The 15108-nt window shown below is 49.5% G+C and overlaps 1 protein-coding gene across 3 annotated transcripts in view; it reads left to right on the top strand.

Annotated features, from left to right (window-relative positions):
* Nucleotides 1-15108, top strand: part of egflam (EGF-like, fibronectin type III and laminin G domains) — a 166297-nt gene that overhangs the window by 93569 nt on the left and 57620 nt on the right. For all 3 annotated transcript variants that reach the window (XM_072257543.1, XM_072257544.1, XM_072257542.1), the window contains 7 exons: nucleotides 2480-2605; nucleotides 4630-4873; nucleotides 5108-5219; nucleotides 6716-6832; nucleotides 7057-7237; nucleotides 10339-10417; nucleotides 13593-13736. In XM_072257543.1, coding sequence (XP_072113644.1) covers nucleotides 2480-2605; nucleotides 4630-4873; nucleotides 5108-5219; nucleotides 6716-6832; nucleotides 7057-7237; nucleotides 10339-10417; nucleotides 13593-13736 — 1003 coding nt within the window. The remainder of the gene's footprint in view (nucleotides 1-2479; nucleotides 2606-4629; nucleotides 4874-5107; nucleotides 5220-6715; nucleotides 6833-7056; nucleotides 7238-10338; nucleotides 10418-13592; nucleotides 13737-15108) is intronic.

Below are 15108 nucleotides of genomic sequence, written 5' to 3'. Positions count from 1 at the left end.
TTATGAAATAAGTCCAGGACCAGCCTATCAGCTCAGGGTGTCTGACTCTCCAAGGGAGGAGTTGTAAAGTTTGATGGCCACAGGCAGGAATGACTTCCTATGACGCTCTGTGTTGCATCTCGGTGGAATGAGTCTCTGGCTGAATGTACTCCTGTGCCCACCCAGTACGTTATGTAGTGGATGGGAGACATCGTCCAAGATGACATGCAACTTGGACAGCATCCTCTTTTCAGACACCACCGTCAGAGAGTCCAGTTCCATCCCCACAACATCACTGGCCTTACGAATGAGTTTGTTGATTCTGTTGGTGTCTGCTACCCTCAGCCTGCTGCCCCAGCACACAACAGCAAACATGATAGCACACTGGCCACCACAGACTCGTAGAACATCCTCAGCATCGTCCGGCAGATGCTAAAGGACCTCAGTCTCCTCAGGAAATAGAGACGGCTCTGACCCTTCTTGTAGACAGCCTCAGTGTTCTTTGACCAGTCCAGTTTGTTGTCAATTTGTATCCTCAAGTATTTGTAATCCTCCACCATGTCCACACTGACCTCCTAGATGGATACAGGGGTCGCCGGTACCTTAGTTCTCCTCAGGTCTACCACCAGCTCCTTAGTCTTTTTCACATTAAGCTGCAGATAATTCTGCTCACACCATGTGACAAAGTTTCCTACCGTAGCCCTGTACTCAGCCTCAACTCCCCTGCTGATGCATCCAACTATGGCAGAGTCATCAGAAAACTTCTGAAGATGACAAGACTCTGTGCAGTAGTTGAAGTCCGAGGTGTAAATGGTGAAGAGAAAGGGAGACAAGACAGTCCCCTGTGGAGCCCCAGTGCTGCTGATCACTAGCCTAATCATGGGACAATCCCTCCAAAGGATGCCTTTCCTGTCCATTTAACTGTGCAAGTACCTTTAAAGTGTTGTTCATATACTGTTCCTTCAGCCACACACCTCTTCTATATACTGACCAGCCTCGAGTGAACAACAAAGCCTCTCACCGTAAACCTATGCTCGCTGAGGGCAGCTTTCTCACCCAGAGGGTGGGGGGTTGTGGGACGAGCTGCCAGACGAAGTGGTCGAGGCTGGTATGAGATCAGAATTCATGCTGTTGACACTGATGTTAGTGTGAAATCTGCAGTTTTGTGACAGCAGTACAACATAGGCATAACAAATTAAATTACAATAGGAGACAGGGAGAGACAGAGAGAGAGAGAGAGAGACGCAGTGGAGGGAGACAGGGAGATGTAGTGAAGGGAAACGGAAAGAGATGCAGTGGAGGGAGACAGAGAGAGATGGAAAGAGATGAAGGGAAATATTTTAGATTAGCTTAGTCACATGTGCGTCCAAACATCGCAGACAGTGAAGTGTGTTGTTTGCGTCGACGACAAACACAGACCGAGCACGTGCCATCATGCTTCCGGCTGCAACGTGGCATGTCCACAGCTTCCTCACCTAACCGTACGCCTTTGGACTGTCGGGGGGAAACTGGAACACCTAGATGAACCCCACTAAGTTCACGGGGAAAATGAACAATCTCCTTACAGGTGTTGGCGGGAATTGGGCCCCAGTCACCTGCGCTGTAAAGCGTTATGCTCACCGCTGTGTTGCCATGCAGATGGGCCTGTCTCCGTGCTGTAACTGTGAACCCTCCTCCCCCCACAGATCCTCAGCTTGTAACGGTTGTGGCCCTCTGTTGAATGGGGTTGGCCGTGCACATTACGTCCCAGCTGTCTACATGATACGCAAGCCTGGGCAGTATGCCATAGAGAACAGGCTGTTGCCCGTGCAGCGGGCTCCCCCTCTCCACAGGAACAGCAGAGGCCGATACAGTTTGGTACCAGCAGCATCGCAGGAGTTGCCAATTAGCGTTGAACTCATTGTAGGACTGTCTTAGGGGCTCCAACTGTGGAGTTTTCCCTTGGATCCTGAAGCCTTCCCCTTGGGGTATAGCTGCAAGACAGCAGAGCAGCAGAGATCTGAGATTTGATTCTTCCTTCTCCGAGATGAGCTGCCAACCACGGCTGGCGGGCCCCATCTGCCCAAAGCAACTGGTTTTAAAATGCCAGTAACCCGCCTTCACCCCTTCTCTTGTCAGTAGAAATGGTTCTGCCTGTCTTAGTAGCTAAGCCATGCATGGACTGGGTTGTCAGAGACTATTTGAAGTGCACGCCATTGGAAGCATTTAATGGGTAGTGGGAGCTTGTCCCCTTTACAGTACTACCACCTCCCCCAACCCCCCGGCTGTGACACCCGTAAGGAACTGTTGTAAAGTTAACACTGCCCATTCAGGGGGAGTGCAGGGACTGCAGGAAGCCAAAGACATTTACACTCGCCCCATGTTTGTCTATGGGGAACCCTGCACCTGCTTGTGAAATCTTTCTGTAGGACGTTGCCTCCAGCCCTTCTTGCCTCCCTCTCTTGCTCCCCCCCCCGGACACCACACAGTGATTTTGTGCCCTCTCTCCTCTCTCTCTCAGGGGAATGCGGCACCGGCCTCTGTCGTGGGATCGTCTGTGCTCACGGGGGCTCCTGTGTCCCCTACCGAGCCGACTCCTACCTTTGTCTGTGTCCACTGGGCTTCCGAGGTTGGCACTGCGAGGAGGGTATGTTCCAACCCTACCCTTTCCTCCTCTCCCTGCCTCCCCTCCCTCTCCCTCTCCCCCTGCTCTTCCCCTTCCCCTCTCTCTCTACATCCACTAAACCCACTCCCCTAACCCTCTCCCCACACCATCCTCCCTCTCCACACCTCCTCCCTCGCTCCCCCTCTTCCCTCACTTCACCCCCTTCACCTCTCATCTCCTCCTCCTCAATGCCCTTTCACCTCTCCCCTATATTTCTCCCTACTCCTCCCTTCCCCTCCCTCTACTATTCCAAGCATTCCTACTATTTAGGAAGTTATCTGGACAAGCCTTTGAATCACTAAAGTAGAGATGGTTGGTAATGGTGTTGGTGGAGATGGGGTTCTGATGGCTGGTAATAGGGTTGGTGGAAATGTGCTGATGGTTGGTGGAGATGGGGTTATGGTTGGTAATGAGGTCGGTGGAGATGGGGATCTCATGGTTGGTAATGGTGTTGGTGGAGATGGAGTTCCATTGGTTGATAATGGAGCTGGTTGAAATGGGATTCTGTTGGTTGACAGTGGGGTCCTCTTGTAATGGGTTTGGTGGAGATGTGATTCTGATAGCTGTTAATGGGGTTGGTGGAGATGGGTTTCTGGTCATTGTTAAGGGAATTGGTGGAGATGAGGTTCTGATGATTGGTGGTAATGGGATTCTGATTGTTGCTAATGGGGTTGGTGGACATGGGTTTTGTGGTTTGTAATAGGGTTGGTGGAGATGAGGTTCTGATGGTTGGTAATAGAGTTGGTGGAGATGGGCTTTACCTGAAAATGGGATTAGTGGAGAAGGGGTTCTGATGGTTGTCAATGTTGTTGATGGAGATAGGTTCTGGTGGGTGTAAATGGGGTTGATGGAGATGGGTTCTAATGGTAATGGCATTGATGGAGATGGGATTTTAATCATAATGGGATTGGTGGAGAAGGGGTTATTGTGGTTGTTAATGGGATTGGTAGAGATCTAATGGTTCGTATTGGGGTTGGAGATGGGGTTCTGATGGTAATGGGGTTTTTATGGTTGGTAACAGTGGTGGAGGAGACGGGGTTCTAATATTAATGTCTAGAAATGGGGTTGGTGGAGAAGTGGTTCTTTACTTTTGGCGTGTGCGTGTGTGTGCGTCTGTGTGTGTGCATCTGCGGTGTGCGTCCATGTGTGCATCCGTGCGTCTGTGCGTGTGTGATGTTGGCGGGACGATGTTTTTTCCATGCCTTTACAAGGCGCAGAGCGAGAGAGAGAGAGAGACTGTGTGGCGTGCCACTCCTCACACAGACATTTTGCAGTATTTTCCCTTTATTTTACGAGGTCGAGTTGCGATCTCGATACTCAACCTGGCACGAATGGAAAACATACTCGGGAGTGGACCCGGCTGGGTTCGAACCCAGGAACCTCCGTTCCAGAGTCCGGCGCTGATGTCATTGCGCCATCAGCCGGCCCGGAGGAGTGGTTCTGATGCTTGTTGACGGGGTTCTCATGGTTGGTAATAGGCTGGTGGAGAAGGGGTTCTAATAGTAATAGGTTTGGTGGAGAAGGGGTTCTGGTGGTTGTTAATGGGATTGGTGGCGATATGATGGTTCATATTGGGGTTGGTGGTGATGAGGTTCTGATGGCAATGGGATTGGAGGAAATGGGGTTTTGATGGTTGATAATGGCGGTGGTGGAGATGGGGTTCTGATGGTTGGTATGCGGGTTGGAGGAGATGGGGTTCTGATGGTTGTTAATAGGGTTTGTCTGGAAATGAGGTTGGTGGAGAAGTGGATCTGATGATTGTTGATAGAATTGGTGGAGATGGGGTTCTGATGGTTGATAATGGGGTTTGTCTGGTATTGGGTTGGAGTATAGGGGTTCTAATGGTTGGTAATGGGGTTGGTGGAGATGGGGTTCTATTGGTTGATAATGGGATTATTGGAGTTGAGGTTTGTCTGGTAATGGGGTTGGTGGAGAAGTGGTTTTGATGGTTGTGATAAGCACTTCTCTCTCTTTCTCTCTCTCTCTCCCTTGCTCTCCCCATCCAGCCTTTCAGCTGGTGGTCCCGCACTTCAACGCCTCGCTGATGTCCTATGGGGTGCTGGCCTGGCCCCTGGCACCTCAGCACTATCTCTCCTTCACAGAGTTCCAGCTGTCGTTGCGGCCCCAGGCGGACAGCGGCCTCATCCTCTACAGCCACGACGAGGCCAGCAAGGACTTTGTTGCCCTCACGCTGGCTCAGGGCCACGTGGAGTTCCGCTTTGACTGCGGCTCAGGACCTGCTGTCATCAGGTGGGTGGTCACACCTCCCTTCTGACTTAGCCTCACCAAATCCCAGCCACTCACTCTCAGCCCATTCCCTGCCCCTCAATCCTGCTTTCCCTTCCATTTACACCTCCCACACACTCAGATCTGTCCTCATCCCTCGCATTCCCTAGTCACTCCTCTCCCCTACCATGACCCCCTTCACTTACTGCCACCCCATGCGGGTGATTGTCTCTGAGCCTCTCCCCTCGCTGCCCACAGGAGTGAACAGCCCGTGGCACTGAACAAGTGGCATGAGGTGAGGGTATCGCGCACGGCCCGGAGTGGCATCCTGCAAGTGGACGATCAGCGCCCAGTGGAGGGCACGGCCCAGGTGGGTCAAACCGCTGCTCAAATGTGAGGGGGAGCTGCTGATGGCACCGCAAATGGCCCTGAGGGTGGGGTTGTGAGGTTGTGGATATCTCTAGCAATTAACTGTGGCCTAAGGAAGGGGCCATCAGGAGCCACGTGTGTAGGAAAGGACATGCCGACGTTGGAGAGTGTCCAAAGATGTTCGCGACAGTGATCCTGGGAATGAAAGGGTTAATGTATGAGGACTGTTTGATGGCTCTGGGTCTGTATGCGCTGGAGTTTAGATGAGTAGGGATCTCATTGAAACCTTTCGAATGTTGAAAGGCCCAGACAGAGCAGATGTGGAAACCATGTTTCCCATGGCGGGGGAGTCTAGGACAAGAGGGCACAGCCTCAGGATAGAGGGGCGTCCATTTAAAACAGGTGTGGTGAAATTTCTTCAGCCAAAGGGTGGTGAATTTGTGGAATTTGTTGCCCCATGCTGCTGTAGAGGTCAGGTCGGCTGGTGTATTTAAGGCAGAGATTGATAGGTTCTTGATTGGACACGGCATCAAAGATTACAGGAAGAAGGCCGGGAACTGGGGTTGAGGAGGAGATAGAAAAAAGATCAGCCATGATTGGATGGTGGAGCAGACTCGATGGGCCAGACGGCCTGATTCTGCTTCTGTGTCTATGGTGTTATGGACTGGAGTGGGAGAGTCTAGGACCAGAAGGCACAGCCTCAGATTAGAGGGGCGTTCATTTGGAACAGATGAGGAATGTCTTTAGCCAGAGGACAGTGAGTCTCTGGAATTCATTTTCTCCTATGACTGTGGAGGCCAAGTCATTGGGTGTATTTAAAGCGAAGGTTGATTGGTAAAGGCATCAAAGGATTTGGGAAGAAAGTAAGAGAATGGATTTGAAAGGGGAAGTGGGAAAATGCCGGTCAAATGGTGGAGCAGACTCAATCAACAAATAGCCTAATTCTGCTCCTCTGTCTGTGGTGGAAACTTCAGGTTCCTGGACAATCTCAGAGGTATACCCTGGGCACGAAACATTAATGCAATTATGAAGAAGGCTTATCAACAGCGATCCTTTATTTGGAGCTGGAGGAGATTTTGCATGTCAGCAAAGACTCATGCACATTTCCATCGATGTGCAACCAGTGTCCTGGCTGGTTGCGTTGCTGTTTCGTGCGGAGGCTCCAATGCACAGGATTGGAAGGGGCTGACAAGGGTCGTACTCTCGAGCCAGTTCTGTCACGGATGTGGGAGGCACTTCTGGAAAAAAATGCAATTTCTTCTTATGCTGGTGATCGGGAGCATGGGGTTTGAGTCATTGAATGGGGACAGTGAGGGTGGGGCAGAGGAAGGAGCCCTGTGAGAGGACGGGCTCTGGGCGTGGAGGAGTGGGGATTGCCCGGGGGTCTGACGCAGGCGCTGGGAGCTGGACACTGGGTCAGTGAGTGGTGGTCTCTTCCCGGAGAGTACCCAGTGACCGGATCTTCATTTCACACCCCCCCCCCACCCCTACCCACAGGGAGCCTTCACCCAGATCCGGTGCAGCAGGGACATATTTCTCGGAGGCGTCCCTGACTACGACCACGTGAGGAAGAACTCGGGGGTCCTGGAACCCCTCTCTGGGAGCATTCAGAACGTAAGTCTGTCTGTCACGGCGGATCAGAGTGCCAACGGGAATGTCAGTATGCTCATGTGGCTGAGTGTGTTAACGTGGTGCGTGTGTGTGTGTGCGTGCGCGTGTGTGTGTTACATGTGTGTGTTAGCATGGTGTATTTGTCTCTGTGTATTAGTTGTGGGGGTGCATCTTGGTTTCCCTTTCCCTCACCCGAGTGACCCCTCGTGCCCCTCCCTCCTCTCCAGCTGATCCTGAACGACCGGAGCTTTCGGCTGGCACAGGACTTCCGGACGGGAGTGAACGTGGAAAACGCCGCCCACCCCTGCGTCTCCAGCCCCTGTGTCAACGGAGGCTCCTGCAGACCACGACACGACGCCTTCGAGTGCGACTGTCCCCTGGGCTTCGAGGGGTTGAGGTGTCACAAAGGTATCGGGGTCCCGCAGCGCCCACCCGCTCTGAGCCCCCCCAGTATGACGTCGGCACCGTCTCACCTCCGCCCTGGCCTGACAGTCGTAATGTTGATACTAAATTTACTCTGAACTGTAAGCACGATGCCAGCTTTGAGGGGGTGTCACCATACCCTACCATAGGGGCAGTTAGCAGTGAGCATTAAACACTGACATTGCAAAAATAAAAATGTTTACAGTTGGTTCCACATCGAGAGGTATTTAACACAATAAGTCTGTGGTCTAATGCCCCTTGTCTGTTCTGCTGTCCAGTGTCAATATTATTTCATTTAGAGAGACAACGTGGAACAGGCCCTAACGACCCAACGACCCACACCACCCAGCAACACCAGCCTAATCACAGGACAATTTACAATGACCAATTAACCTACTCACCGGTACACCTTTGGACCCGTATGAAACCCACTCGCTCACGGGGAGAATGTACAAACATCTGACTCTGAGCTGTAACAGTGTTGTACTAACCGCTACGCCAGTGGTACTGTCGTGGGGTCATTCTGCACTGAAACAGGTTTCCTGGCCCGCCTTGTCCATGCTAACCGTCTAACCCAGTCCCACTTGCCTGCGTTTGCCCTATATCCCTCCGAACCTTTCCTGTCCACATACCAGTCATTGTACCTGCATTAACCACTCCCTCTGGCAGTTCATTCCACATACTGACCACCCTCTGGTGGAAAAGATGCCTTCTCGGGCCTCTCTCCTCTCCTCTCACCTGCCCTGCATTATTTGACCCCCTGTGCACATTAACCCTGTCTTAGCCCCTCACGATTGTATACGCCTCTGTGAGAGCTCTGCTCGGTCTCCTACACTCCGAGTAATGAAGTCCCAGTCTGCTCAGCCTCCCTCCATAACTCAGGCCCTGAGCCCTGGTAATATCCTCATAAATCTTCAAACAAGTTCAAAAGATCCAAGTAAATTTATTATCAAAGTACATATATGTCACCATATACAACTCTGAGATTCATGTTCTGGCAGGCATTCACAGTAAATACAAAGAAACACAACAGAATCAATGAAAAACTGCACACACCAAAGACAGACGAACAACCAATGTACAAAAGACAACAAACTACGCAAATAAAATGATACACCGAAATAATAACAATAAATGAGCAATAAATATTGAGAAACACACATCAAAGTTGGTGGTGAACGCAGCAGGCCAAGCAGCATCTGTAGGAAGAGGTGCAGTCGACGTTTCAGGCCGAGACCCTTCGTCAGGAATAAATATCGAGAACATGAGATGAAGAGTCCTTGAACGTGAGTGCATGGGTTGTGGGAACGGTTCGGTGATGGGGCAAGTGGAGTTCAGTAAAGTTATCTCCTTTGGTTCAAGACCCTGATGATTGAGGGGTAATAACTATTCCTGAACCTGGTGGTGAGAGTCCTGAGGCTCCTGTACCCTCTTCCAATTGGCAGCAGTAAGAACTGTGCGTGGCCTGAATGATGGGGGTTCTTGATGCTTGATGCTGCTTTCCTATGACAGTGCTGTGTGTAGATGCCATCAATAGTGTACTCTTTCTAGCTTACATCTTCTTCCCTACAGCAAGGTGAGCACACCCCAGATACCCTCACTGGTGTCCTGTACAACTGCAACATATCTTCCCAGCTCTTACACTCTGTGCCCTGACAGATGAAGGACAGTGTGCAGCAGACTGCCTCTCTGTCTCCATGAAGATCTTTTCTTTGGAGTTGGGTCCGTGTTTACAGAGGTTGGCTTGGATCACGGGCAATGTGACCTGCCGCGTTGGAGGGGTCCAGCAGTAACCCCACCACAGGAAGCCCTGTTTGCTTGAAACGTTTTTCAGGAAAATCACGAAAGTATTATGGTGCCTCTGGTTGAAAGCTTCCCACCACCCACCCCGGTGCCTCCAGTGCTCTCCTCTCCCCTCTGGTCCCTCCTCCAGCGTGTGGGTGTTGTAATTGCTTGTCCGCTAACTTCTATCTTGTTCTCTCTCCCTCCGCACCGTGGGGCTGCAGAATGTGGGAATTACTGCCTGAACAGTAAGTAGATCCCAGTGTGTCCATGTAGGAACTGGTAGTGTTTCGTAGTTAAGCCTGGCCTTAGACCGGGGGTTCCCAACCTCGCCAAGAAGCAAGATGCCTGTGCGCCCCAGGGTGGGAACCCCTGCCTTAGGCCATCTGTACTTGATGGTGTCCTTAAGGATGGGGTACCAGCTCTTTGTCTCAGTAACCCAGGGTCAACCTCAGCTGGTCACAGTCAGAATCAGCATCAGGTTAGTATCACTGAACTACAGTATGTGGTGAACTGTGTTGTTTTGCGTCAGCATTACAGTGTAATACATAAAAAATTACTCCGACTTAAAATATATAAATTATTAGTGCTAAAAGAGAGCAAATTAGTGAGGTGGTGTTCATGGGTTCATCAACCGTTCAGAAATTCGATGGTGGTGGGGAAGAAGCTGTTCTTAAAATGCTGAGTGTGTGTCTTCAGGCTCCTGTACCCCTCCCTGATGGTAGCAATGAGAAGAGAGCATGTCCTGGATGGTGGGGGTCCTTCATGATGGATGCCACCATTTGTCACCGAAACCTCTCGCAGATTTCTACAGATGTACTGTGGAGAGCATTCTGACTGGATGTATCACCGTCTGGCCTGGAGGGGCCACTGCACAGGACCGGAAAAAGCTGCAGGAAGTTGTAAACTCAGCCAGCTCCTTCATGGGTACTCACCTCCCCAGCACTGAGCACCTTCGAAGGGCCTTCAGGAGTGTGTCTCCTGTCTCTCTGAGACCTGGTTGAGTCACAGAACGTAACAACACAATACAGGCCCTTCGATGTTGTGCCGACCTTTTAACCCACTCTACGATCAATCTAACCCTTCCCTCCTACGTAACCCTCCGTTTTTCTATCACCCATGTGCCTATCTAAGAGTTTCTTCAATATGCCCACTGTATCTGACTCTACCTCCACCCCTGGCAGAGTGTTCCATGCACTTCCAGTCTCTGTTTAAAAAAACATAGCTGACATCCCCTCCCGTGACTCCCTTGTGATCTGCGTTAACCGGGAACAGATTGACTGAATTCTCCCTGTGCTTTTCAGCTGTCACAGAAGCCATCGAAATCCCACAGTTCATTGGCCGCAGCTACCTCACCTACGACCATCCAAATGTACTCAAGAGGTAAGTCCACTTTCGGCCACACCTACCCCCTTCAGACCCTCCGTGGACCCTCATTTTCAGAAAGCAAAATCTTACTTGGCCAAGCTTGTCAGCTTTTTGAGGAGGTGACAGAGAGGATGGATAATGATGGTATGGTAGATGTAGCATCTCTAGATTTTCCAAAGACAATCAATGATATTTCCTATAATAGAAAGAACTGAGAGAGAAAAAAGATTAGCTTTATTTGTCATGTGTACATAGAAACATTTGAAACATACGGGGAAATGTCTCATTTGCGTCAGCGAGGATGTGCTGGGGTTAGTTTGGAAGTGATGCCATGCTTCTAGTGCCAGTGTAGCATGCCCAAAACTTACTTACCCTAACCCGCACGTCTTTGGAATATGAGAGGAAACTGGAGCACCTGGAGGAAACCCACATGGTCACAGGGAGAACGTACAAATTCCTTACAGTGGCGAGAATTGGACCCGGGTCACTGGTACTGTGAAGGGTTGTGCTAACTACTACACTACCGTGCCGCTCAGTATGGGCCAAATGCAAGCAAAATGGACGAGCAAAAGTGGGTTTTGTGGCCGGATCGGGCGAGTTGGGCTAATTCCATGCTGTAAATTTCTAGGATTATTTGTGAATGATCTCAGAGTCTTGCAGGGTGGCGGGGTGGACTAGTGGTTAGCATAATGCTATTACAGCACCAGCGACCCAGCTGCAATTTCGGCCTCTGTCTGTAAGGAGTTTGTACGTTCTCCCCGTAAGCGCCTGGGTTTCCTCCTGGTGCTCTGGTTTCCTCCCACAGTCCAAAGATGTATTGGACAGGATCAGTATGTTGTGGACTTGGTATGTTGGGATTGCTCCAAGCACATCCTCAGACTCTTTTGGTCATTAATACAAATGATGCATTTCACTGGGTGTTTTGGTGTTCATGTGGTAAATAAAGATAATCTTTAATCTAATCTGAATTGTAGGGGCTTGGTGAAAACATGGGTCATTTCCTGCAATTCACAGGAGATTTGTAAACTTACAAAGCAAGTAACTGTCACATAAGGTTTAATATGGGTCAATGGTCAATGTTCAGAGTAACTTTATTATCAAAGTACATATATGTCACCATATAAAACCCTGAGATTCATTTTCTTGCGGGCATACTCAATAAATCCAATAACCGTAATAGAATCAATGAAAGACCGCACCAACTTGGGCCCTCAACCCATGTGCAAACGACAACAAACTATGCAAACACAAAAGGAAAGAAATAATAATAATAAATAAACAATAAATATTGCTTATATTAAGAACATGAGATGAAGAGTCCTTGAAAATGAGTCCGTAAGTCGTGGGAACATCTGAATGATGGGGTGAGTGAAGTTATCGCCTCTGGTTCAAGAGCTTGATGGTTGAGGGATAATATATATATTTTGGGCCTGGTGGTGTGAGTCCTGAGGCTCCTGTATGTTCTGCCTGATGGAAGCAGCAAGAAGAGAGCGTGGCCTGGGTGGTGGGGGTCTCTGATGATGGATGCTGCTATTTTTTTGATGGACGTGAGGTTTATATTGGGGTAGAAAGGAGGGGAGAAGGGGTCCTGTGAATTGGGAGGTAGGAGTTTGGGTGGGGAAGGGGAATAAGGGGATCATGAAATCCATATACATCCGTCACTGGGGGTCCACCCACAAGTTCACCATCACCATCATTTTGTTCCGTGTCGTGTGACGTAGGCGATCGTGGTCTCCATGACAAGTGAAACAATTTATTTTTCCTACCTGGTAATTGGTTGATTGTCACATGCGCTGAGATACAGTGAAACGATCTGTTTTGCATTCCATCTCTGCAGATCAAGCATCAGTGCATCGAGGTTGTGCAAAATGAAATCCTGAACAGAATGTGGAATACAGCGGTAGAATTACAGAGAAACTCTGTGCAAGTAGGCGATACAGTGCAAAGCTATAACAAGGTAGACTGAGGTCGAGAGATGTAAAGTTCACTTTTATCATGCAGGAAGACTGTTCAATATTGTTATAACTCTGCGATAGAAGCTGTTCTTGAGCCTGGTGGTACCTGCTTTCAGACTTCTGTGGCTTCTGCCTGATAGGACCATCATTATCTTTATGAGCGATCATGGTTTATTGAGTATGCCCGCAAAAAAAGAATCTCCCGTCAGATGAAGGGTCCCGGCCCGAAACGTCGACTGTACCTCTTCCTAGAGATGCTGCCTGGCCTGCTGCATTCACCAGCAACTTATATGGGTGTTGCTTGAAATTCCAGCATCTGCAGATTTTCCTCATGTTTGCACTTTGACAATAAAATTACTTTGAACTTTGGTGCCAGACAGGGTGGTTTGAGTACCTCAGAAATCTTATGTTTTGTAAATTACCTGTTTTGCAAGTTTACAAATCTTCTCCTGTGAATTGCAGGAATAAACCAAGTTTAACCCAGATTTTCAACCACAAGTTAGTGAGGCCACACAAAAGAAACCAAACAGAGTTAGAAGTGAAACGTAGTGAAGTCCAGTTGAAGCTATGATTAGACCATGCTGAGAGTACTGTGTACATTGACCATAGGAGCAGAATTAGGCCATTCAGCCCATTGAGTCTACTCCAACATTCAATCATGACTGATTTACTATCCCTTTCAACCGCATTCTCCTACCTTCTCCCCGTAACCTTTGATGCTCTTACTAATGAAGAACCTATCACCCTCCACTTTAAATGTACCCAATGACTTGGCCGGCACAGCTGTCTGTGGCAATGAATTCCCCAGATTCACCACCCTCCAGCTAAAGAAATTCCTCCTCATCTCCATTTCAAAGGGTCCTCTTTGTATTCTGAGGCTGTGCCCGCTGGTCATAGACTCTCCCACTATTGGAAACATCCTCTGCACGTTGACCTGGGGGATGGTGGAGCAATGAATCGCTGGGGAAGACTACCAAATACCTGTCTTCAGTAACCATTAGAACACGACCCCTCCAGTTCGCTGGGACAGAGGTTCTGGCTCACGTTAGCTCATGTCCCAACCACTTGAAGTTAACCACCTTATTCTGAGGGACTTCTGCTTGTCCAGATGACTAGATAGTTTCCTGGGATTTGTGCACTTTTCTGCATGTCTCCCTCTCCCCTCGCTTGGTGAAGCGAGGGAGGGGTTGTGGTTAGCCTGAGCCTGACATGGGTCCCTCTGATCTGCCCGCCAGGGTCTCGGGATCCCGCACCAACATCTTCATGAGGTTCAAGACCACGGCTGACGACGGGTTGTTGCTGTGGAGAGGAGACAGCTCCATGAGGCTCAACAGTGACTTCATCTCCCTGGGTCTCCAGGATGGGGCTTTGGTCTTCAGGTGGGTGAGGTGTCGGTGATGGGACCCGTGGCCTTTCACTAAAGTTCAAGATGGCTCCACTGGGGTCACGGCTCAGTTGTAGTTGTTGTTATAGTGGTTTCCTTTTGGGTTTGTGGGTATAATTTTGGAGATAGAGAGGGGAGTTCTGGGTTGCGTTAGCTTTAATTAGAATCGGGTTTAATATCATTGGCATATGTCATGAAATTTGTTGTTTTATGGCAGAAGTACATTGTGATAATAAAAACTGTAAATTACAAAAAGAAGTAGATAAAAAAATTAAAGAAGTGCAAAAAGTGAGCAAAAAAAAGGAGAAAAAAGAGAGGACGGCTTCGCGGGTTCACTGTCTGTTCAGAGATCTGATGGCTGGGGTGGGGCGTTGGGGGAAGAAGCTGATCCTGAATCATTGAGTGTGTGTCTTCAGGCTCCTGTACCTCCTCCCTGATGGTAGCAATGAGAAGAGGGCACGTCCTGGGTGTTGAGGAGTCCTTAATGAAGGATGCTGTCTTTTTGAGGCATCACCTTTTGAAGGTGCTCGGGGAGGCTGGTGCCCATGATGGACCTGGCTGATTTTACAACTTCCTGCCGAAGGGAGGACACTGTGGTAGCGTAGCGGTTCGTGTGACGCTATTACGTATCGGGGTGTTCGTGTCCTCAGAACGCAGCTCTGCCGCCATCTGTAAGGAACGTGTTTTGTTCTTCCCGTGACCGAGTGTGATTCCCTCTCCAGTCCAAAGATGTTCCGGTTGGTTGGCCAATTGGTCATTATAAATTGTCCTGTGGTTAGGCTATTGTTAAACTAGGGGTTGCTTCTCAGTGTGGCTCGTCGAGTTGGAACGGCCGCTTCCACACTGTCTGTTTAAGTAAAATGAGGGGGGGGGGAATTAGAGGAAAGATCTTATGTCTCCATTCTACGTTTGAAGGCCAGCAACACGGACATGGGACATCTGTGGGCCAGGATGTCCAGCTCGATTTTAGACCTGTAGATCAGTGTGGATGAAGGCTGGTGACCACTCCACCCCCGGTCGGATAGTTTTCAGTGGGATCTTCAGTCAGAGTTCAGTGTAGCGTCCCATCCCCAGGTTGTCTAGTTTTCAGTGGGATCTACAGTCAGAGTTCAATGTGGGTGGGAGGACCAAGGTCTGCTGACCAAGGTCTGCTGGCCTCCTGTTCAGGGTCAGTACATCGGTGGGGGTGTTGGTCGTTCACGCAAACAACGCATTTCACTTCAATTTTGAATCTTGACAGGAGCATGGTTGGTGGGTCGGTGTCAGGATTTTTTTTGACAAAAGCATTTCTACATTATTACAATCCCATAACAGTGACTCAGACTAAATTAAACAATTAATCTAGGATGGCATTTATCTCTTTGTTG

This window comes from Mobula birostris, chromosome 5, assembly GCF_030028105.1.
Source record: "Mobula birostris isolate sMobBir1 chromosome 5, sMobBir1.hap1, whole genome shotgun sequence".
In the NCBI taxonomy this organism is placed as follows: Eukaryota; Metazoa; Chordata; class Chondrichthyes; order Myliobatiformes; family Myliobatidae; genus Mobula; species Mobula birostris.
The sequence above is the reverse complement of the archived record's forward strand: the minus strand, read 5'-3'. Positions and strand labels throughout refer to the sequence as shown.